Source organism: Silurus meridionalis, chromosome 15 (assembly GCF_014805685.1).
Source record: "Silurus meridionalis isolate SWU-2019-XX chromosome 15, ASM1480568v1, whole genome shotgun sequence".
In the NCBI taxonomy this organism is placed as follows: domain Eukaryota; kingdom Metazoa; phylum Chordata; class Actinopteri; order Siluriformes; family Siluridae; genus Silurus; species Silurus meridionalis.
Window position 1 is genome coordinate 20,783,966 of NC_060898.1, and position 18,138 is coordinate 20,802,103.

Here is an 18,138-nt window from a genome sequence, read left to right on the forward strand (position 1 = left end):
GGAGACCATCTGTGAGCAACAGTATAGTTTCATGCCAAAGAAGGGCATTATTTGAAGACGCATTATTTGCTTTGAGAATTTTGATGGAGAAGTATAGAGAAGGTCAGAAGGAGTTGCATTGTGTGTTTGTGGATTTAGAGAAAGTGTACGACAGGGTGCCAAGAGAGGAGTTGTGGTATTGTATGAGGAAGTCAGTTGTGTCAGAGAAGTATGTGAGGGTGGTGCAGGACATGTATGAGGACAGTGTGACTGCAGTGAAGTGTACAGTAGGAACGACAGACTGCTTCAAGGTGGAGGTTGGACTGCATCAAGGATCGGCTCTGAGCCCTTTCCTGTTCGCAGTGGTGATGGACAGGTTGACGGATGAGGTCAGAGAGGAGTCTCCATGGACTCTGATGTTTGCGGATGATATTTTGATTTGTGGTAAGAGTAGGGAGCAGGCTGAGAAGAGCCTGAAGAGGTGGAGGTATGCGCTGGAGAGAAGGGGAATGAAAGTCAGTAGGAGTAAGACAGAGTACATGTGTGTGAATGAGAGGGAGGGCAGTGGAGGGGTGTGGTTACAGGGAGAAGAGGTGGAGAAGGTGGAGCAGTTCAGGTACCTGGGGTCAACAGTGCAAAGTAATGGAGAGTGTGTTAGAGAAGTGAAGAAAAGAGTGCAGGCAGGGGTGATTTGTGATAGAAGAGTATCTGCAAGAGTGAAAGGGAAAGTTTATAGGACTGTGGTGAGACCTGCGATGTTGTATGGATTAGAGGCAGTGGCATTGAGTAAAAGACAGGAGGTGGAGCTGGAGGTAGCAGAGCTGAAGATGTTGAGGTTTTCGTCGGGAGTGACGAGGATGGGCAGGATTAGAAATGAGTTTATTAGAGGGACAGCGCATGTAAGATGTTTTTTGAACGGTCAATTTTAAGCGGAATCTACATCTTTGGGAAGATGGCGAAGTTCGCAGGAGCCAAATGTGGTGAGTAGGGTGGGCGCAGCAGTGAGATCATGTGGACTGTCCTACGTCGATCATCATGCGCAAGTTGCCAAATGGTTTTAACATTTTCAGGGATTGAGCTCGTTGAAGGACTTCCTATTTTCTCGTCTTCTTCCAGTGATGATCGTCTCGGTGGCAGATTTGCTCAGTTGCACGCAGAATTTCATGTTTCCTCTTCTAACTTGCTGTTCATGATGAATAACACCAGTTAGCGCCATTAGTCTCAAAGCCTTTTTAAAACACATCGTAGCAGATAGTCCACTTACCAAACTTCTGAAACACACAAGTGTATCAAGTCTTAGAAGATGATTTTAATAAAAAATTTTAAAAATAGGAATAAACAAATTATGTTGCTCACTAAAATCCAATCAAGAAATCGAGAACACACAAACTTAGCTGCCAATCCTGTTTTCTGTCAAATTGACAATCTTCTTTGAAAATGTAATAATGACCTCTCCTTGTTTTTGAAAACAGCTTTCTGCAACATATCAGTGTTCCTACAAAACTGCAAAAAAACACTTCGAAAACTGTCACAAGCACACAAGTCGAGTGAAAACATTTTATAACTGCTCTATCATATACTGTAATTGTTATATCAAATGCTAATTTCATCAAGATTTAAAGCCCCAGCAGACATGAGCAAAAAAAATTACAAGCAAAATGATTCATATATATGTGTGGCCTGGATCCACCACTGATCAGGTGCTACTGCTTAAGGTTACACATGAATTCAATTTCAATAAGATCCGAATCTTATCTAAAACCTCTTGGAAGTGTAATTTGTAATTCGGGGCCCACTGGAGCAGCAAATCTCATACCATATTCAAGATGAATCCTTTGTGATTCTGCACTAATTCTGGACTGATAAAGCGATGCTAAAGAGAAACCTTTTGAAAAAACCAAAGAACCAAACGAGTAATAGATTGTGATAGATTACTACTTAACGTGAATCTGGAAAACCAATTTGGGAAACTGTGGGCATGAGGGCAGGAATACACTCTGGATGGAACACACATGTTTATATTCTCATACACACCGAGGGACAAGGCTAATACTGCCTACTAGCATGCTACTATGCAGTAGTGGATGAGGTACACAAACCATGTAGTTGAGCAAAAGTAAAGATCCAGTAGGTAAAATATGACTCCAGTGAAGGTAAAAGTGTCCATTTAAACTTTCACTTGAAATAAAGTACAAAAGTATTTGCCTTCAAATGTACTTAAGTATCCAAAGTACTATAATTTATTACGCCTAATAAACTCTTTGCTTAATCAACTCAGTTTATGTGACTCTCAGCACACTGATCTTTTCATCGAATGATATTAAAGAGTCAAACACTGATTGATTTTTTATTACAATTATCATGAGCCCAAAACCTTCTTTTCAACTACTTCAAAAATATCACACAAATAAGGTCACGTGCGTCGTGGCGAGTTCGAGTCTGGAGTTTCTTCCTTCATTTATTCATGTTTAAATATTCTGCTTTCTTGCTGAACTGTAAGTTTGTGATTGGTAGATAACGCTTCATTTCGCAAAAACAATAGTTGAGTAAAACGATATTTGACTTCGAAATGTATTGAAAGTGTTGAGTGTGTTTAAAAGTAAAATCTTCCCCAAATTGAAATACTTCAGAAAGTTGTACTTGGTTACTGTTTACCACTGATATTGGGATGTGGAGGACACCAAAGACCGCTGAGGAAACCTTTAGTACACAGGAAGAACATGCATCGAGTGTAAATACAGCAAGGAAAATTTAGGAAACCTGAATCTGTGAGTTTGCTATGAGACAATCGATATATCAAAATCTTTATAACTACAAATTAATTGCCTTTGTGTGTTCTATTGGTTGTCGTTCTAAAGGTTCGTTATCTTGGCCAGGACCTGCAAAAACATTGAATTATTTGAAATACTTCAGATTAAACAAATGACTATGTGACTTACTTTATAAAGTCTTCCATTTTAGAAGCACACAGTATGGAAGAAACTGAGAGGAGCTTGACAGTACAGTACAGGCATAAAGACTCTTAGGATGAAGTCAGTCCTCTGGCAGAAGTCCAGCTTGTGTGTTAATGGGCAGCCGATACACGGATGCCAAAAACTGTCTGTATTTTACAGCTTGCTCTGCAACAACTTGTTTCTCTAAGACACCATATTTTCCCCTTAAACCTTTAATAGTCCTCAGGGCTTGTGCCAGAGTCGGTAGGCAGAATTGTCAAACCATTGACTAACTCTCTGTGGCATATTTCAATGAGACTTTCTTCTGTTGCCGAGCAACTCTGTACCTGTGTGACCTCAGAAGGAAGTTTAATAAGATATGGCTTTGCAGCAAATAAAAAAAGAAAAGAAAAGTGAAGGGTTCCCCCACAGTCTATTTCTGGAAAGTCTCTAAGCAGGTGGACACAGAAGTGGTGCATTGTCCAAAATGATCGAGAATCTGCACTGACTCATGACATTTTAATCCAGGATGATGGATGGATGTGTTTTGAAAACAATTCTCTGTAAAGTTGTTAACACTATAAGAGAGAGTATGCTGGAAGTGAGACCAGGTAATGAATATGGGAAATGCTGAACTTGGGCCATCCTTCAACACCACATACCATGTTCTTACAAATGGCATTTCAGGTTTAGACTCAATTGTAGCAGCTGTCGTACATAACTCAGATCTGTAAAACCTGGAATGAAACATGTAGATTAAAAAAACAATATACAGTACATACACAAACTAAATTTGCTTAACACCGTATTATTTTCCATACAAACACAGTTTGGAATCCAAGCACTCTTAACAAAAGTACATTTGCCAATTGAGAAGACACTTTATTATAATCAAGGTCACATTTACGGCATTTGGCAGACGCCCTTATCCAGAGCGACTTACAACTGAGCAGGGGAGGATTTTAGGGCTTTGCTCAAGGGCCCAGCAGGGGCAGCTTGGTGGTGGTGGGATTTAGACCTGTGATCTTTTGAGCCAAAGCCCAATGCCTTAACCACTGAGCTACCACCTCCTCATTTACAAATGCGTAAACGAAGTTAACATACTGCTCTTATTGTTGAGACCCAGTGGTAGTAAAATTCAATCATATTTTTATTATAAAATACAACTCCAATTCCAAAAACTGTTGGGACACTGTGTAAAATGAAAATAAAAATAGAATGCAATGGTTTGCAAACCTCAAACTGAACACTGAAACATACAGTACATACAGTACACAGGGGTATAAATGGGATCTGTAATGTTTACAGCAGGACGTTTTTATACCATTAATTCCAGCAGCTTTCTGGAAACAGTCTGTTCAGATGACAGACCATGTCTCTGTGGCGTCCTACTTTATCAAACAGGAATGGAAACGAATAATATGGACCACCAAAACCCAATCAATCAAGAACTTGAGAACACAGGAACTTGCCTGCCAATTAGCAGTCATGTTTTCTGTCAAATTAGCAACAGTATTTTGGAAATGTAAGAATTTCACAGTCACCACAGGCTCAAGTTCACAATTTCCAGATCTTGGCCCACTTTTACACCTTAGAAGGATTTCAATGTGCGATATGTTTGACACCACTGAGCTCATTGTCGAACCACGTTCAAAACACCAATGGTGAGAATATCTTTGGGAAGAATTGTGTACATCACTCGAGTGCAGTTCACAGGGACTTGGTCAAAGGTTTGTGGACTAAGGTGGGCTTTTTGTGCATCCTGTTCAGAATTGAGTCTCTGCTTCGTTGGTAAATTTGGCCACCACTCATCTGGGAAGGCTTTACACTAGAACTGAGTAAGACATTTCAAACTATGTCACATCCCAATAACTATAGAAAGCCTCACAAACTGTAATGGCTTTAAAGGTTATATTAAAATTTCTACTGGTTTAAATAGAAACTCTAATGGTATCTATGGGTTTCTACTGGCAATTTATTGCTTTCTTTTGGTGGCATGTTATATCCCTGGTGGTCTAGTGGTTAGGATGCAGCATCCAGCGTAAAAACGTGCCAAATCAAACATGTGGATGGTCCGCTGTGGCGACCCCTAACAGTAGAAGCCGAAAGAAAGTTTTTGGTGGCTTGTTATCTGTTCTGCACCTTTGGTAACTTGACAACCACATGGTATCTACTGGACACGCATAGGCCTCGTAAGTCCATAATTAGGCCTCCACACCCTAATAGGTCTTTATGCCGCTTGTTTTGGTTTGACAATAATTTGGAAATGGTTTTAATGGTAAACAGCTCATTTTTTGAAAACCATTTTGTGATGGTTCACAATAAAACTTTATACAAGGTGCTGTTTTATTACATGACCAGGATTCAGTAATAAATTATACTCATGGAAGACTGAATAAAGTTTGTTACCAATGAAGAGATTAGAGACACAGACAGATCTGGAAATAGTTCTTTACACTAGAAGTGAAAAAAGAAAATGTAAAAAACACCATACAAACCCGCAAAAATTGTAACGGCTTTAAAAGGTTAAAATGGAAATTGTATTGGTTCTAATAGAAACTCTAATGGTCTCTGTTGGTTTCTCTGGGAAATTTGCTGCCTGCTTTAGATTTTTCCACTTTAAATTTTGTTGTCATGTCACATCTGATACGGACCAATAAAACACTGGCAACTTGACCACTATATATTGGTTTAAGATGGTTAGTCCATTATTAAGCACCCAGACTTTAATAGGTTTATGATGGTCCGTTTAACACGCGAACCACCGCGATTAATTAAATGTTTTGAAACATGTAATAAATAACATCCAAATTGGTTTTATTTTTTTTCTAATATAAAACGAAGAACAAACGTAAAAACGTTTAGATAGAAGTCAAAAATCGGATGAGGAGTCGTTTGGGAGTCAAGAGTCGGCTCATATCGGCGAATCGATTCAATGATCTGATTCGGGTGAATAAAAGCAGAATTCTCATCAATCTTTAAGATGATCTGATGAAGTGGTTATAATCTGTGGCACTGTAAGTTATAAAATTTATGGGGGGAAAATCGTTTACTAAATTACGTTTCACTACTAATTTACAATTAATTTATGATGCAAGGAAGAAAAATAATTACTATATTAATATAAAGTAATTATGGTAGAACATCTTAAAAGAATAGAACAAAATGTATTCAGTCAGAAACTGCTGCACCTCTATACAGGCAGTGAAACACGATCGCCACCTGCTGGACAAAACAGAATTTCTTAATCGCCTTTCTAAACAAAACAAAAAAAAGGGTACCAAACAAAATTAGAAGGCGATGCAAGTGCCGTCGTCTTTTTCCTAGAAGAAAAAAAACCCAAGACAGACACAAGCACGTTTGAAACAGATGAATTTATTTAACCATGGGTAGGAAAAAATACAGAGGTGTAGAGGAAACAAGCCGACCCTGTTAGAAACACACCACTACTCAGAAGAGAAGAACCAAGAAAAAGGGAAGGAAAGAAAAAAGAAAAAACCCAAAACCTTGTTTACCATTAGTTTTTTCTTTTTTTTAAAAACACTTCCTAATATTACAATAAAAACAGCTGCCATTAAATTTTTCATATCTATATTTCTTCATAATATATTTATATATTTAACATTCTTTTTTTTTTTTAACATTGTGCAAGTGTTTTGCTGGTATTCCATAAATGGTAAACAAGAGTTGGTCCAGTGCATCATATAGTGACATTTCCTAAATACGTCCCGACTTCTTGCTCAATTGTGATCCCTGCATGACTAAAACCCAACTGACAAGAACGAGAAAAAGAAAGGGGGAAGAAAAGAAAAAGGTGAATGAGACAGCGAAGGATAAACAGTAAAGGTTTTGTTTTTTTTAATGCATGATGGAAAACTTTTATTGCGAGGGTTTGAGTAAGGAGACTTGATCGCTTGATGCAGATTGTTGTTCACAAGATAGAGAGGGAAAGAAAAAAGATCCCCAGGTGATTGAGCCTTTAACTAAACACGGACATGTATCAGAAGTGACTGGCGTTTTCACAAGCCGAAGAGAGAGAGGGGGAAAAAAAAAAATTAAATACGCACCCCCTCCCTATTCTACCCAAACACCTTGAGAACTTACCAAAAGACGAGAACAGGGGACGAGGGCAGTGCTGCATTTACGCTCCCCCAAACTAACACGATATCCATATGATTTTATTTTACTTTATTTGTAATCCCCCAAACCAGGCGGAGTCACGTAAAGCTTTTAAAAAAAAAAAAAAAAAAAAAAAATCGCATTTGGTGACAAAAATGACAGCTCTTTATTTCTGTGACTTTTCTTCTCGATTTCAGTGAAGTAAATGTTTTTCTCCTTAAAAGTATTGTGAACCGTACAAATCTAGAATTCAGTGTGCCAACATTTTTTACAAAAAAAAAAAAAATTTGGTTTCGAGTTTTACAACAGAAAAAAAAGCGAACGTATGCGAAAAAAAAAAAACACGAATAGATAATCATGATACATACAACAGTTCATGTCAAAGAAAGGATACACGATACATAATTTATTCACACTTTACAAAAGGAAGGGAAAAAAATATAATATCAGCTACAACACCATCAGCAATCCAATAGAACAACCAGACAACGTTGCTTTTGATTAAAAAAAAGACGAAAAAAAAAACAGAGGAAGAAAGTGAAGGAGATCGAGAAAGAGGAAATTAAAACAGACACTGGCAGTGAGACGGGTGGTCCGACCTGTAATGCCTTAAACCACTGCTCAGTAAAAAGTCATTAAAACTGACTTCTGCCTTGAGGGCAAAAGTATCCTTTAGTAGTTAAAACGAAAAAAAGGGGGGAAAATGGGTAGCTGCACTAGTGACACACAATAAGTGCTTGTCAATCCATTCTGTTTTTTAAAACATGACAAACTCAAGGAGGAAGTTAACAACGTGTATCCAAAAAAAAATTGGCCTTGTGAGCACATTTCAGTGACGTGAAATACCGGGTTGGTGGTTCAACCGAAACCGACGGCGAGAGCGGACCACGCAATGTGGCCCAGAGCGGACGCTGCCGTGTTCCTTGTGTTATTTTTTATACAGTAGTAGCTGAAGAGCTTTACACTTGGCTTTGCAGCATCAAATGGCACAACACACGTTGAGAGAGCAGAGAGCTGTGGTTTTAGCGCTGATGAGAGAAGTTCGAGATCAAACCAGACCCAAGCTAAAGGAACTCAAAAATAGTCAAAAATTATCCTGAGTTGAGCACGAGGAAGTGGCAGTAAATTGTGAATGGGGTTTAATCTACAGACATTGCACAATAAGTGTGAAGGAGAGGATGGGGAGGGGCTGGTAAACATACAAAAAGAGCCAATCAGTGAAAGACTATGGTGCTATGTGTGAATTAATAAAAAAAAAAAAAAAAAAAGTAGTATGGGAAATGTTCGAGGCTGTCCAGGTGTCAGAGAGAAGTGGCAGTGCACTTACAGGAAAGGAGCAGTGAGGCACGATTTTGCACAGAGGAAAAACAAAAAAAAAAAAAAAAAAAAAAAAAAAGTGCAATTGTATACAGCGGGGAAAACAAACAAACAAAAAAAAAAAAAGCAGCTCTTGTATAGCCAACATACTGGTCATTTTACATTTTCAATACACCGAAATTTCTCTTTTTTTTATTTTACAATACAATCGTTCAAAAGTGTTCAAATCTGAATCAGGTTGTATGTACACTTAAAAAGATTTGCGGCATCGATACAATCACGTGGAATTAAAAGGAACGGTCTGCGGTTAGATAAAGGCGATGTGCCGGTCCGGGTGAGGGTGTCTGGGCTTAGCTGCGTCTGGACGCGCCTAAACAACTGCGTGCTAATCTCTCAGATACCGCTATCAAAACGCCGCATTATTCGAAACAGGATTAAAAACGCTGGGCGTGGCGGGCGTCACGTAGCACTTTGCTAAAGCGATTGCACCAAGATGAACGCAGTCCGGCGGGTGTGTGTGCGTGTGGAATCTCTGAGGCTGGTGAATTGAGTACACCGCTCAGCTGCTGCACCAGAAGATGCCTCAGCACCATGGAGTGAGAGAGAGTGACCTGCTCTCGTTCTCGGCACATGGGTTGTTTTTTTTGTTATTTTTTTTTTCTTTTCTTTAAAAGCCCTTTAGCTAACAAGGGCAGTTACGACAGACTGGACTCAATAATCGTCGCTCTAAAGCTGGTGTGATCGACGATTCTTAGTAAATTTAGCTGCTCGCTCTGAACTGGCCTTAAAAAATAATAATAATAATAATAATAATAATAATAATAATAATAATGATAATAATAGGCGGCATGGACCAAAATAGAAAAATCGGATGAACTTGCTTGGTCTGGATTCCCTGCTTGTGTCTGAAAAGGTATTGCCATATTTTTTTTTTAATATATAAGCATTGAGCGTGGTCTTCAGGTAAAATATACAAGGTATACTAAGAACCATCTAGGATACAGTGTGAAAAAGTAGATAACGTTGTGCCAAGAGAAAGAACTGAAAAAACAACAAAACAAAGAAAGAAAAGAATCGGGGGGGTAAAGAGAAGACTGACAAGCGTCTGCGTCAGTTAAAATCCATCTGTAATAAAAGTTTAGCCATACCCCAATCTCCTCCTACTGATCTGAGTACACAACAGGCGTTGCTCTTTTTCATCCCTTGCGCTCGATCGCTCTCTCCCTGCAGACGGTCAGGTGCGAGGTGGGGGCCGGGAGCTGCGTTGGAGCTCTGAGAACTACCTGCAGCCAGGCACGTGGAGACCGTTGACCAAAGACGAGTACGGCAGGAGCAGCTCGAGTTGTGCAAACAGGGAAAAGTGATCGGAGGGGATGTGGGGGTGCGGACAACCAGCGATATTGTTCTCGTGGAGCCAGTGAGGGTCCAGTGGGCCGAGCACGCCCAGCACATTCAGCAGAGGCTGAGAGTAGAAGATGTAGTCAATCACACCCTGAAGAGGATAGAAAAACAGAGGTTGGAACCAATAGAATTTATATTTAAAAAAAAAAAAAAAAAAAAAAAAAAAAAAGCAAGATGTACTTTAGTGGAGGGACAAAAAAATGAAGCAACATTTGTTTAAGGCTAAACTTTATTAATTTTTGTTTTGATTATTTCCTAACCTCGGCTATTCATAGGAACCATATTTGCAGGAAACACCGCAGTAAAAATCATTTCCTGCCTCAAACTCAACATGCCTGAAACACTGCTAAGCCAAGAATGCTTCTCACAATTCAATCAGGTTCTCACACACACACACACGACTAATCTACCAGGATAGTAGAGATTTTGACAGGCAAAGATAATTCTTTAATAACATTTCAATACATAGGGATTAAGAAATGCTTAACATGATATTCTCTGATTTCTCTTTTGGGAAGAGAGCAGAATAAATCTGTGCAGTTTTGAGAAGTGATAGATCAACGGTTAAGGCTTTCACTACTGATGGGACGGTCAGGGGTTCAAGCCCCAGCACGGCCAAGTTGAGTGAAAGGAAGTCTGGGATGAGGTGTTTATAGGTGTGATGACCAGGTCTACATGATCTGATGGAAAACTCTGATCTTCTGTGTACACAAAATCTAAAGGTAGATCAATGTTTTAGACTCTGGCTTGAATCCCTGATCTTCCATTCAGAAACACAAGCACTGCAAAACTGCCACTGTAGGGCCCTTAAGGAAGGCCCTACAACCTCTGCACCAGTGCTGCACTCTGATGTTTGTGGATGATACTGTGATTTGTGGTGAGAGTAGGGAGCAGGTTGAGAAGAGCCTGGAGAGGTAGAATGGTAGGATGGTTTGGACATGTAGAGGAGGGGCATGGGGTATATCGGTAGGAGAATGCTGAGGATGGAGCCACCAGGAAGGAGAAAAGGAGGCGGTTTATGAATGTAGTGAGGGAGGACATGCAGGTAGTTGGATTGAAAGAGGCAGATCTAGAGGAGAGGGGGATATGAAGACGGATGATCCGCTGTGGGGACCCCTACTGGGAGCAGCCGAAAGAAGAAGAACTTGCTCTACATGTTCATCGGCATAAAATTTCTTCGATTTATTAGTATTTTCTGCGATGCTCATGAAAACGCCGAACACGAGGTCGACCGAGTCATCGGCTTCGCTGATTAATCGGCACTAAGAGCTGAGTGCTGGAACTGAAACTTCACATCCATACCGAGTTCTTCCGGCTTCTAGTCTGCTGCCATTAGGAGAGCGTCCTCTACAGGCAAATCACCGATGTGCAGTTTGTTTTTACAGGCGAGACTGCAATTATATTTTTTTATCCATCATTAATAAATTATGTAATTATATTTATTTGGTACATTTATGACAGTACTTTAGTGTTTATTTTTGTAATCAAGTTCAGTGATTTTTCTTTACACCAAGTGTTTTTTTCATCCACTATCGGTTGATTAATCTGTTTATACTTTTAGTAGAGGTCACCTGATTTTACCGATAGCGAGGTTGGACCATACACATAAGAAGACAAATTTTCTGTACTACAGACCTTGAAGTCGAAGGTGTAGTTGGTGTAAGGCATCAGGCCGTTCTCGTAGGCACTCTTCAGCTTAAAGCCGTGCGTGATCCTGCTACTGGAGGTGCCATTCTTTCCATTACAGTTAAAGTTGGTTAGGCAGTCGATATAGCGCAGGTCCTTGAAGTCTTTATGGGTGCCGTCCACACCACCTGTGCTCAGGTACTCCACAACACCTACACATTCACAATTCAAAGAAAGTTTAAAAAAAAAAAAAAAAATCCATAATTTGAAATGAGAAAAAAAAAAAAAACCCAATCATACACAGCTTACCCGAGTCCGGCAGAGAGTTAAGGTCAGCACACAGGACAAGAGGGATGGCGTTGGTCTCCCCGGAGACAGAGGAAAGCTTGAGGCTACGTGTAGCCTTGTCCACGATGTTCTTCACTTCCGAGAGGAACATCATGGTCTGGACAAGTTTTACATCCGAGTACTCTGGGTCCCAGTGCATGTGAGCGTTAGCCATCAACAGTAGCTGCTTCTCCATATTGGGCAAGTGCTTCCCTGCTGCACAGCATTCAACCAGGATCAGTCATGTAGAAAACAAAACGAGCCATGTAATGCATTAACAGCTGTTAGGTTGGTGAAACAGCAGGTAGGCAAAATGGTTGAGAGAGAGCGAGAAATGAAATGCTAACCAGCTTGCTCAATCGTCTCTTTGCGCAGCTCCAGGAGCACAGCGACCCCGATGTTGTCCTTGGTCATCACCCTGTTCAACATGACTTCAGAGCCCTCCGAGTTTGCCATGGCCAGCTGGTTAAATTCCACCGTGTGTTTCTGCACAAGGCTGAACCTGTTTCCAAAACACACACAGGGTGAGGAATAGGGGTCAGCACACTGGACACTTGTTATTTTAACCACCTTCCACATTGGCATTTGAACACTCACTTTTCTGACTTATAAAAGATGGCACAGCCGTCCACGTGTTTCCGGTCAGATTCGGACATGGTCCTGGCACGAGACTTGGGGCTGAAGAAACCTTCGTAGCCATGCTCCTTGAGCTCCACCAGGAAAAAGTTGTAATACTGCTCCGTCTCGACTTCCTGCAGTACAATCAAAACAATTTAAGCATCCTTCCCCCCCAATCATACACTATATGGACAAAAGTATTGGGACACCTGACCTTCCTTGCCATATGTGGTTCTTCTGGTAACAGTTTCCACAAGGCTGGAGGCACACAATTTTATAGGACGTCTTTTAATGCGCTATAATAAAATATTGCGTTCACTTGAACTTGGAAACCCAAACCCGTTTCGGCATGGCAATGCCCCTGGGCACAAAGCGAGTTCCATGAAGATATGGTTTACATGGTTTGAAGACCCCAGGCCTCCTCACCTCACCTACATTAATAAACACCCTTGTTGCTCAATGAACACACTCCATAAACCCAGTGGAACACCTTTCCAGGAGAGTGGAGGGATTTTTTAGAGCACATAAAAGCACATATCGTACCTTGTGACCAGGTGTCCACAACCTTTTGGCAATATAGTGTACCTCTTAATAAAAGAATGTATAAAAATAAATCCATATTCTCTTCAGTGCAGTGATCTCCATCACGATGCTCACTTCGTATAAAGAAATGCAAGAGCAAATATATACGTCTCACACCTGTAGACTGATGATATCCGCACTGCAGCTCAGGATCTCCTGCATGATGGACTTTTTCCTGTACTCCCAGTTGAGAGCCCAGGAAGGGCAGTAGCCGTAGAGCTGGCGTGTGGCGTACTTATCGCACAGTACATTGTAGCACATCACGGAGAACAATGCTGCGACATGGACAAACATTCACGGCATCACTGCAAGTTCCAAGCCTAGCTATTTACTCCAACATGAAGTTCTGAGAAATAGAACACTTCCAGTGAAGCCCCCCACCCAGGTGTTTCACGGAGAACATTAGCGTACATCCAAAACAAAACAGTTCTCAACATTTAAATTTAGTTTAAACTTTTTTTTGGGTTCAATTTGCACGAGCTCAATCACGGCATATTACGAAATCAGTTTGAGGTGAACATCTTACTCCTGTATAATGAAACGATTTTGGAACCAGCGTGCAGCCCCATCAAGCGCTACAAAAAAAAAACCCCTCGGCATGTGTCCTATTTAGGAACGCTCCGTCGAATTTATGCGAAACAGCGGGAAATAAAAAGCTCATAAAAACCAAATTTTTGCAGCTTGTTTGCTGGTGATGATTTGGGTGAAAGATTTATTGTTTGACTTATTTGAAATTGCAAAATTTGTCCCCGAGATCTCATTCGTAAATTGATCGTGATGGATGATCCAAGAAGCACTAACATTTTTTATATATATATATATATATATATATATATATATATATATATATATAAAAACCTGCTCTGTTTACTATTGACTGTAATAAAGGATGTGTGTGGAAGATTATATATTCAGCAGCATCCTTCTGATATACACAGGCAGTTTAATGGGAAGTGTGATGTCAATAAGATTAATTCTATTTATGCACAACACAGCCTGGTACAGTGAACCTGATAAAAGCATTAAACCATCAGTTCTATTTTAGACAGGAGGTTTTACATGTCAGGAAATCTCTAAATGAACATAAGCCTATAAATCACTATCTCTGGGTAAATATTTCAGACAAAATCAACAGGGTTTAATTAATGAATAGGATTTAAAAGCCGGGGCACAATCTTCCGAGTTCTGAGCAACTCACTCTTACACATGGCATGAGAAATTTAGTTCCTGGTTTCCAAATAACTACAGTGAAGGTCTAGTATGCGCTCGCATGCATCCTTGCATCCGATTATATCCGGGAATATTCTGAACTAAAAATCCAGGTTCAACTAATAGCAAAGTTCCTGCAAAAGAACTCTTCTGGTGGTAAGTCATAGATGTTACATTACCAGTAAAAGTGTGAAAGGATCTCACCTGCTGGTCGTGTCCTGTCAGGCTCCTTAAGATGTACCCATGAGCGAGGAGGGGGCTGTTCTGTTGAGACTAAAGCAAAGATGGCCGATGTATCAAAAGCAAATACCATGAATAATTATTATTCCCGCTCTATAAAAATGTACCTTTATCTTCATGCAATTAAAAAGAAAATATTAAAGGATTTGAAAAACAAATCCCTTCGTTTAGGGCATTTACATGGCGTGGGGGCAGGATGTGTGACCTACTGCGCTTGGTGCCTGCAAGATTGTCCAGCAGGTAGTTCAGGAGCCGGCGCGTCCCATCGGGTTCCTGGTAGAGGTTCATGATGTCTTGTGCAAGTGGGTTTCCTGGCGAGTGAAAGCATAATTTAAATTTTACATGTAAACTCATTTTTGTCCATCATGTGTAATGCAAAATGCGTCACATCAACATGTACCGGGGGTTCGATCTGTTCAGGTATGTACACTCACCTTTTAAACCCAAGGTTTGTAACTGAAACAATTTTCCAAGCTCAAAAGGCAGGACTCGCAACTGGTTGTTATTTAAAAGCAGTTCCCTAAAAAAAAAAAAAAAAAAAAAAAAAAAAGAGAGAAGAGTCAGGGAAGGGATTACAAAATATCCCAGTGTGCACAGTTCATGATTTACAAGCTGGACGAGAGAAATGATATTAGCGCAGCCCCATGAACTCCAAAACAAAAACATTTACATAACAGCTGTACCACATGCAAAAGCTTGAACTATAGACCTAAACTAAAGCAAACGGGTTTTTGAGTTCATCAGAGAAACACGCTGCAGCTCAGTGCTGCGATAATCACAGGGGATCCATTACAAGCAGTGACATTATTGGAATTGATCATTTTAAGTAAAGCCCACAAGGCAGCTACACACGAGATCATGGATATTAGGGAGCATCGAGGGCGGTCGTTACCGTCGGCGAAAAGAGAGGAAAGAGGAAGAGAGGTTTTGTGCTCTTAGTCACGAGAATGCTGTAGTCGCTGACCTGAGAGATACCATGTTGCCTAGCTCGGCGGGCAAGCTCCTGATCTTGTTGGACGAGAGGTCCAAGTACACCAGGTTGTGTAGTTTGGCAATGTCCGGAGGGATGCGTGAGAGGGAGTTGTCACTGATGTGCAAAGCAGTCAGATGGGTAAGAGACCACAACGCTGTACTCAGACTCCTCACTTTGCCTAAAGGCAAAATAGACAGCAAGGTTAAAGTTTCATTCCTTAATGAGGAGTTTAGTTTCAGGTTACGGTAATAAGTGCAGAAAGATTCCTCCAATTAAGAAAAAGTTCACACCCCATTAGCCAGACATAAATACCACTAATAGTTTAATAATGATCAAGCATTACCAAAGAAAATTACAAATCACACAATATGCCAAAAATATGTGGACACATCCCCGCTCCAACAGTGTGTGTTTTTTCAAGATCCCGTTCCAGGTGTAGTGGCACTTTCGCCGTTACAATATCCACTCCTGTCCTTACTGGACCAAATGCAACGCAAACTTTGGCAACTTTGGGAAAGGCCAGGGGTATGGTCATCAGTGTGTCCACAAACTTTTGGCAATCAAATCGACATAATACCCATTACTGGAAACAAGTAAAATGCTGTGTGTGATACAATGGAATGATAAAAGCATCAAATAAATTACCACTGATCTCCAGTTCGGCCCAGTATGACTTCTTCCCGTTAGCTGCCTCCTCGCTCGACATTATAGTGTACATCCGCCGTGGATCTGGCGGATCATATTTTTCCTTGGGCATTCCTGGAACACTGAAAGAAGCAAAAGTTATTTCACCCAGAGAATCTAAATCGGTCCATCCACCTGATCTTGTGATGTGTACATTTGGCACGTAAGACTCTTACACAACAGGCCTGGAAACAAATCGGATACACACATCTAAGGCTTTGGGTAGTGGGTACGGCTTTCTGGTTTAAGGGCAGCTAGTAGTGCCGAGGGAGGCACGTGGGAGCCTGGACGGATATCAGAATACACAGTACACATGGTAGCACTTTAGAAGATCAATACCAGGGGCTCATTTTCCATTATTCATTAACGTCATAGCGCAATCAGTGCTCTCCATTTGATCCAAATCTTTTAGGGAAAGTCTAAGATTTAGCTCTTGAACACCTTATGCACAAAAGTACGCAAATATTAGCCGGTCAGCAAAGGAATCAGTGTTGTGTAGTGGTTTCTTGTTCCTTTGGCTTGCCTAAAGAGAAACTACAAAAAAAAAAAAAAAAAAAAACACCCCCAAACACCTCGTGTTCTGCATCAACTCTTAATCTACCTAGTTAACTAGATTACCCAAGTATTTCTACAACCTTGCATGCAAATATAAATAACCCTAGAAATATTTGGATATAAAAATCCAACTTTTCTGGACATGCAATAAAATGATATATGAGATGATTAGATGTAATCAGACTAGCCATGCTGCCCGTGTCCCAGCGCTCGAGTTAACCAGTTAAACTGCTTATAATTAAAGCAAATGATGTCGAACCTTTTTTTTATTAGTTACTTTCACGTAACGTACTAACTATATTGTAGCTTAATGCTTATTATTTAAAAACGAGCTTGAAATGCTAGTATTGCTATGCTAACCAGGTAGGGAATTACTCGTGACTAAAATGTGATTAGCTAGAGCTGTAAATATTTAAAAAATACAACTTTGTGCATTTATAAGCAATTCGTGCATCCTGTTTAATCAATTTATTAAACCAGGTTATTATTTTTAACTAACGCTAAAGGTGTATATGTAGCAAATAATTTGATATGAAGTGTGATTTGGAGCAGGTTTTTTGTTTCTAACTAGTCGCGGTATTGTTGAGATTTTACTAGTTCGCCAGAGAGCTCGCGACTTAGCCTAGCAAGCTAGCGCGCGACTTTAAAGTGAACTAAAACCCAACAACCGAAAAAGGTGCACGCGCTGTTTATAAGAAAGGAAATACCCGCGTTTGAGAGAAAAACCACCCATATACCCCACGTAAAGCGACACCGGGGAAGTTCTGCGGTTTTTTTTTTCCTTTTACCTGTGAGACCATGCCAGTTGAAGCCGACCGACTGCGCGTTTCCTTTGTTTCTGCTCCACTTTGTATCTGCTGCTTCTCACTGAACGCAAACAAGCATCATGGCGGACGAGAGAACTCGGGGAGCAAGATAACAACACGCGCGCTCATTGGCTGGCTCTGTGAGGCGCGTCGTGATTGGCTAATGAGCACAGACCACGCCTTCGCGCTGTTCACGCAATAGAGAGCAAGCAGGAGAATTAGATTTGGGTCAATTTGCTGATGTTGACAAAAGAAAAGCAATTAATACACAATGCAACAAAACAATAGGTTTTTAAATTACAGGATTACAAATTTCAAGTATTGAATATCCCGATCCACATTTCAAAGGGTTATTTATTGGATAGTTCATCAAGTAACTACATTTATTTAGTAAATTACATCATGCAAATATGTGTGTGTGTGTGTGTGTGTGTGTGTGTGTGTGTGTGTGTTTTACTTGTCACATCTACATAGTGCAATACAAATCCTTTCTATAAGAATGTATATATTATTATAGGTTTTCCCAGTTGCTTAGGAGTATTTCTCGAATCATTTTTAATATTTGCAAACCAGTAAGTGCAATCTTGAAACAATCCGTGCATTGGATTCTTTGCAAAAGCCTGTACATTTCCATTGTTCTTCTCTTAAAAGTAAGTATTTGTGTCAATGAACTTCTCATTGCCATCAGAAGTCATTTTGTCACTGTTCACAAACACGATCAGCAAGATGTTGATTCATGTTGTCGTTGTGACGGCCCACAGTTTCAGTA

At 40.2% G+C, this 18,138-nt stretch overlaps 1 protein-coding gene across 1 annotated transcript; it reads right to left on the reverse strand.

Annotated features, from left to right (window-relative positions):
• Positions 1-7,173: 7,173 nt before the first annotated feature.
• cnot6a (CCR4-NOT transcription complex, subunit 6a) lies at positions 7,174-17,450 on the reverse strand. The gene is made up of 12 exons (XM_046868242.1): positions 17,352-17,450; positions 15,970-16,091; positions 15,316-15,502; positions 14,786-14,871; positions 14,561-14,662; positions 14,316-14,384; positions 13,020-13,177; positions 12,300-12,454; positions 12,050-12,204; positions 11,685-11,918; positions 11,385-11,587; positions 7,174-9,840 (listed from the first exon to the last, which is right to left on the reverse strand). The coding sequence occupies exons 2-12, from the start codon at positions 16,079-16,081 to the stop codon at positions 9,628-9,630; spliced, it is 1,674 nt and encodes a 557-aa protein (XP_046724198.1). The 5' UTR covers positions 16,082-16,091; positions 17,352-17,450; the 3' UTR covers positions 7,174-9,627.
• Positions 17,451-18,138: the final 688 nt, after the last annotated feature.

What these genes read in the sequence shown, in the direction of transcription:
- cnot6a (XM_046868242.1), bottom strand. Translation starts at nt 16,081, where the DNA reads ATGCCCAAGGAAAAATATGATCCGCCAGATCCACGGCGGATGTACACT. An exon ending in TCTTGCAGGCACCAAGCGCA is followed by an intron (nt 14,385 to 14,560) that starts GTAGGTCACACA and finishes TCTTTGCTTTAG; the next exon opens with TCTCAACAGAACAGCCCCCT. An exon ending in TGACAGGACACGACCAGCAG is followed by an intron (nt 13,178 to 14,315) that starts GTGAGATCCTTT and finishes TCCATGTCGCAG; the next exon opens with CATTGTTCTCCGTGATGTGC.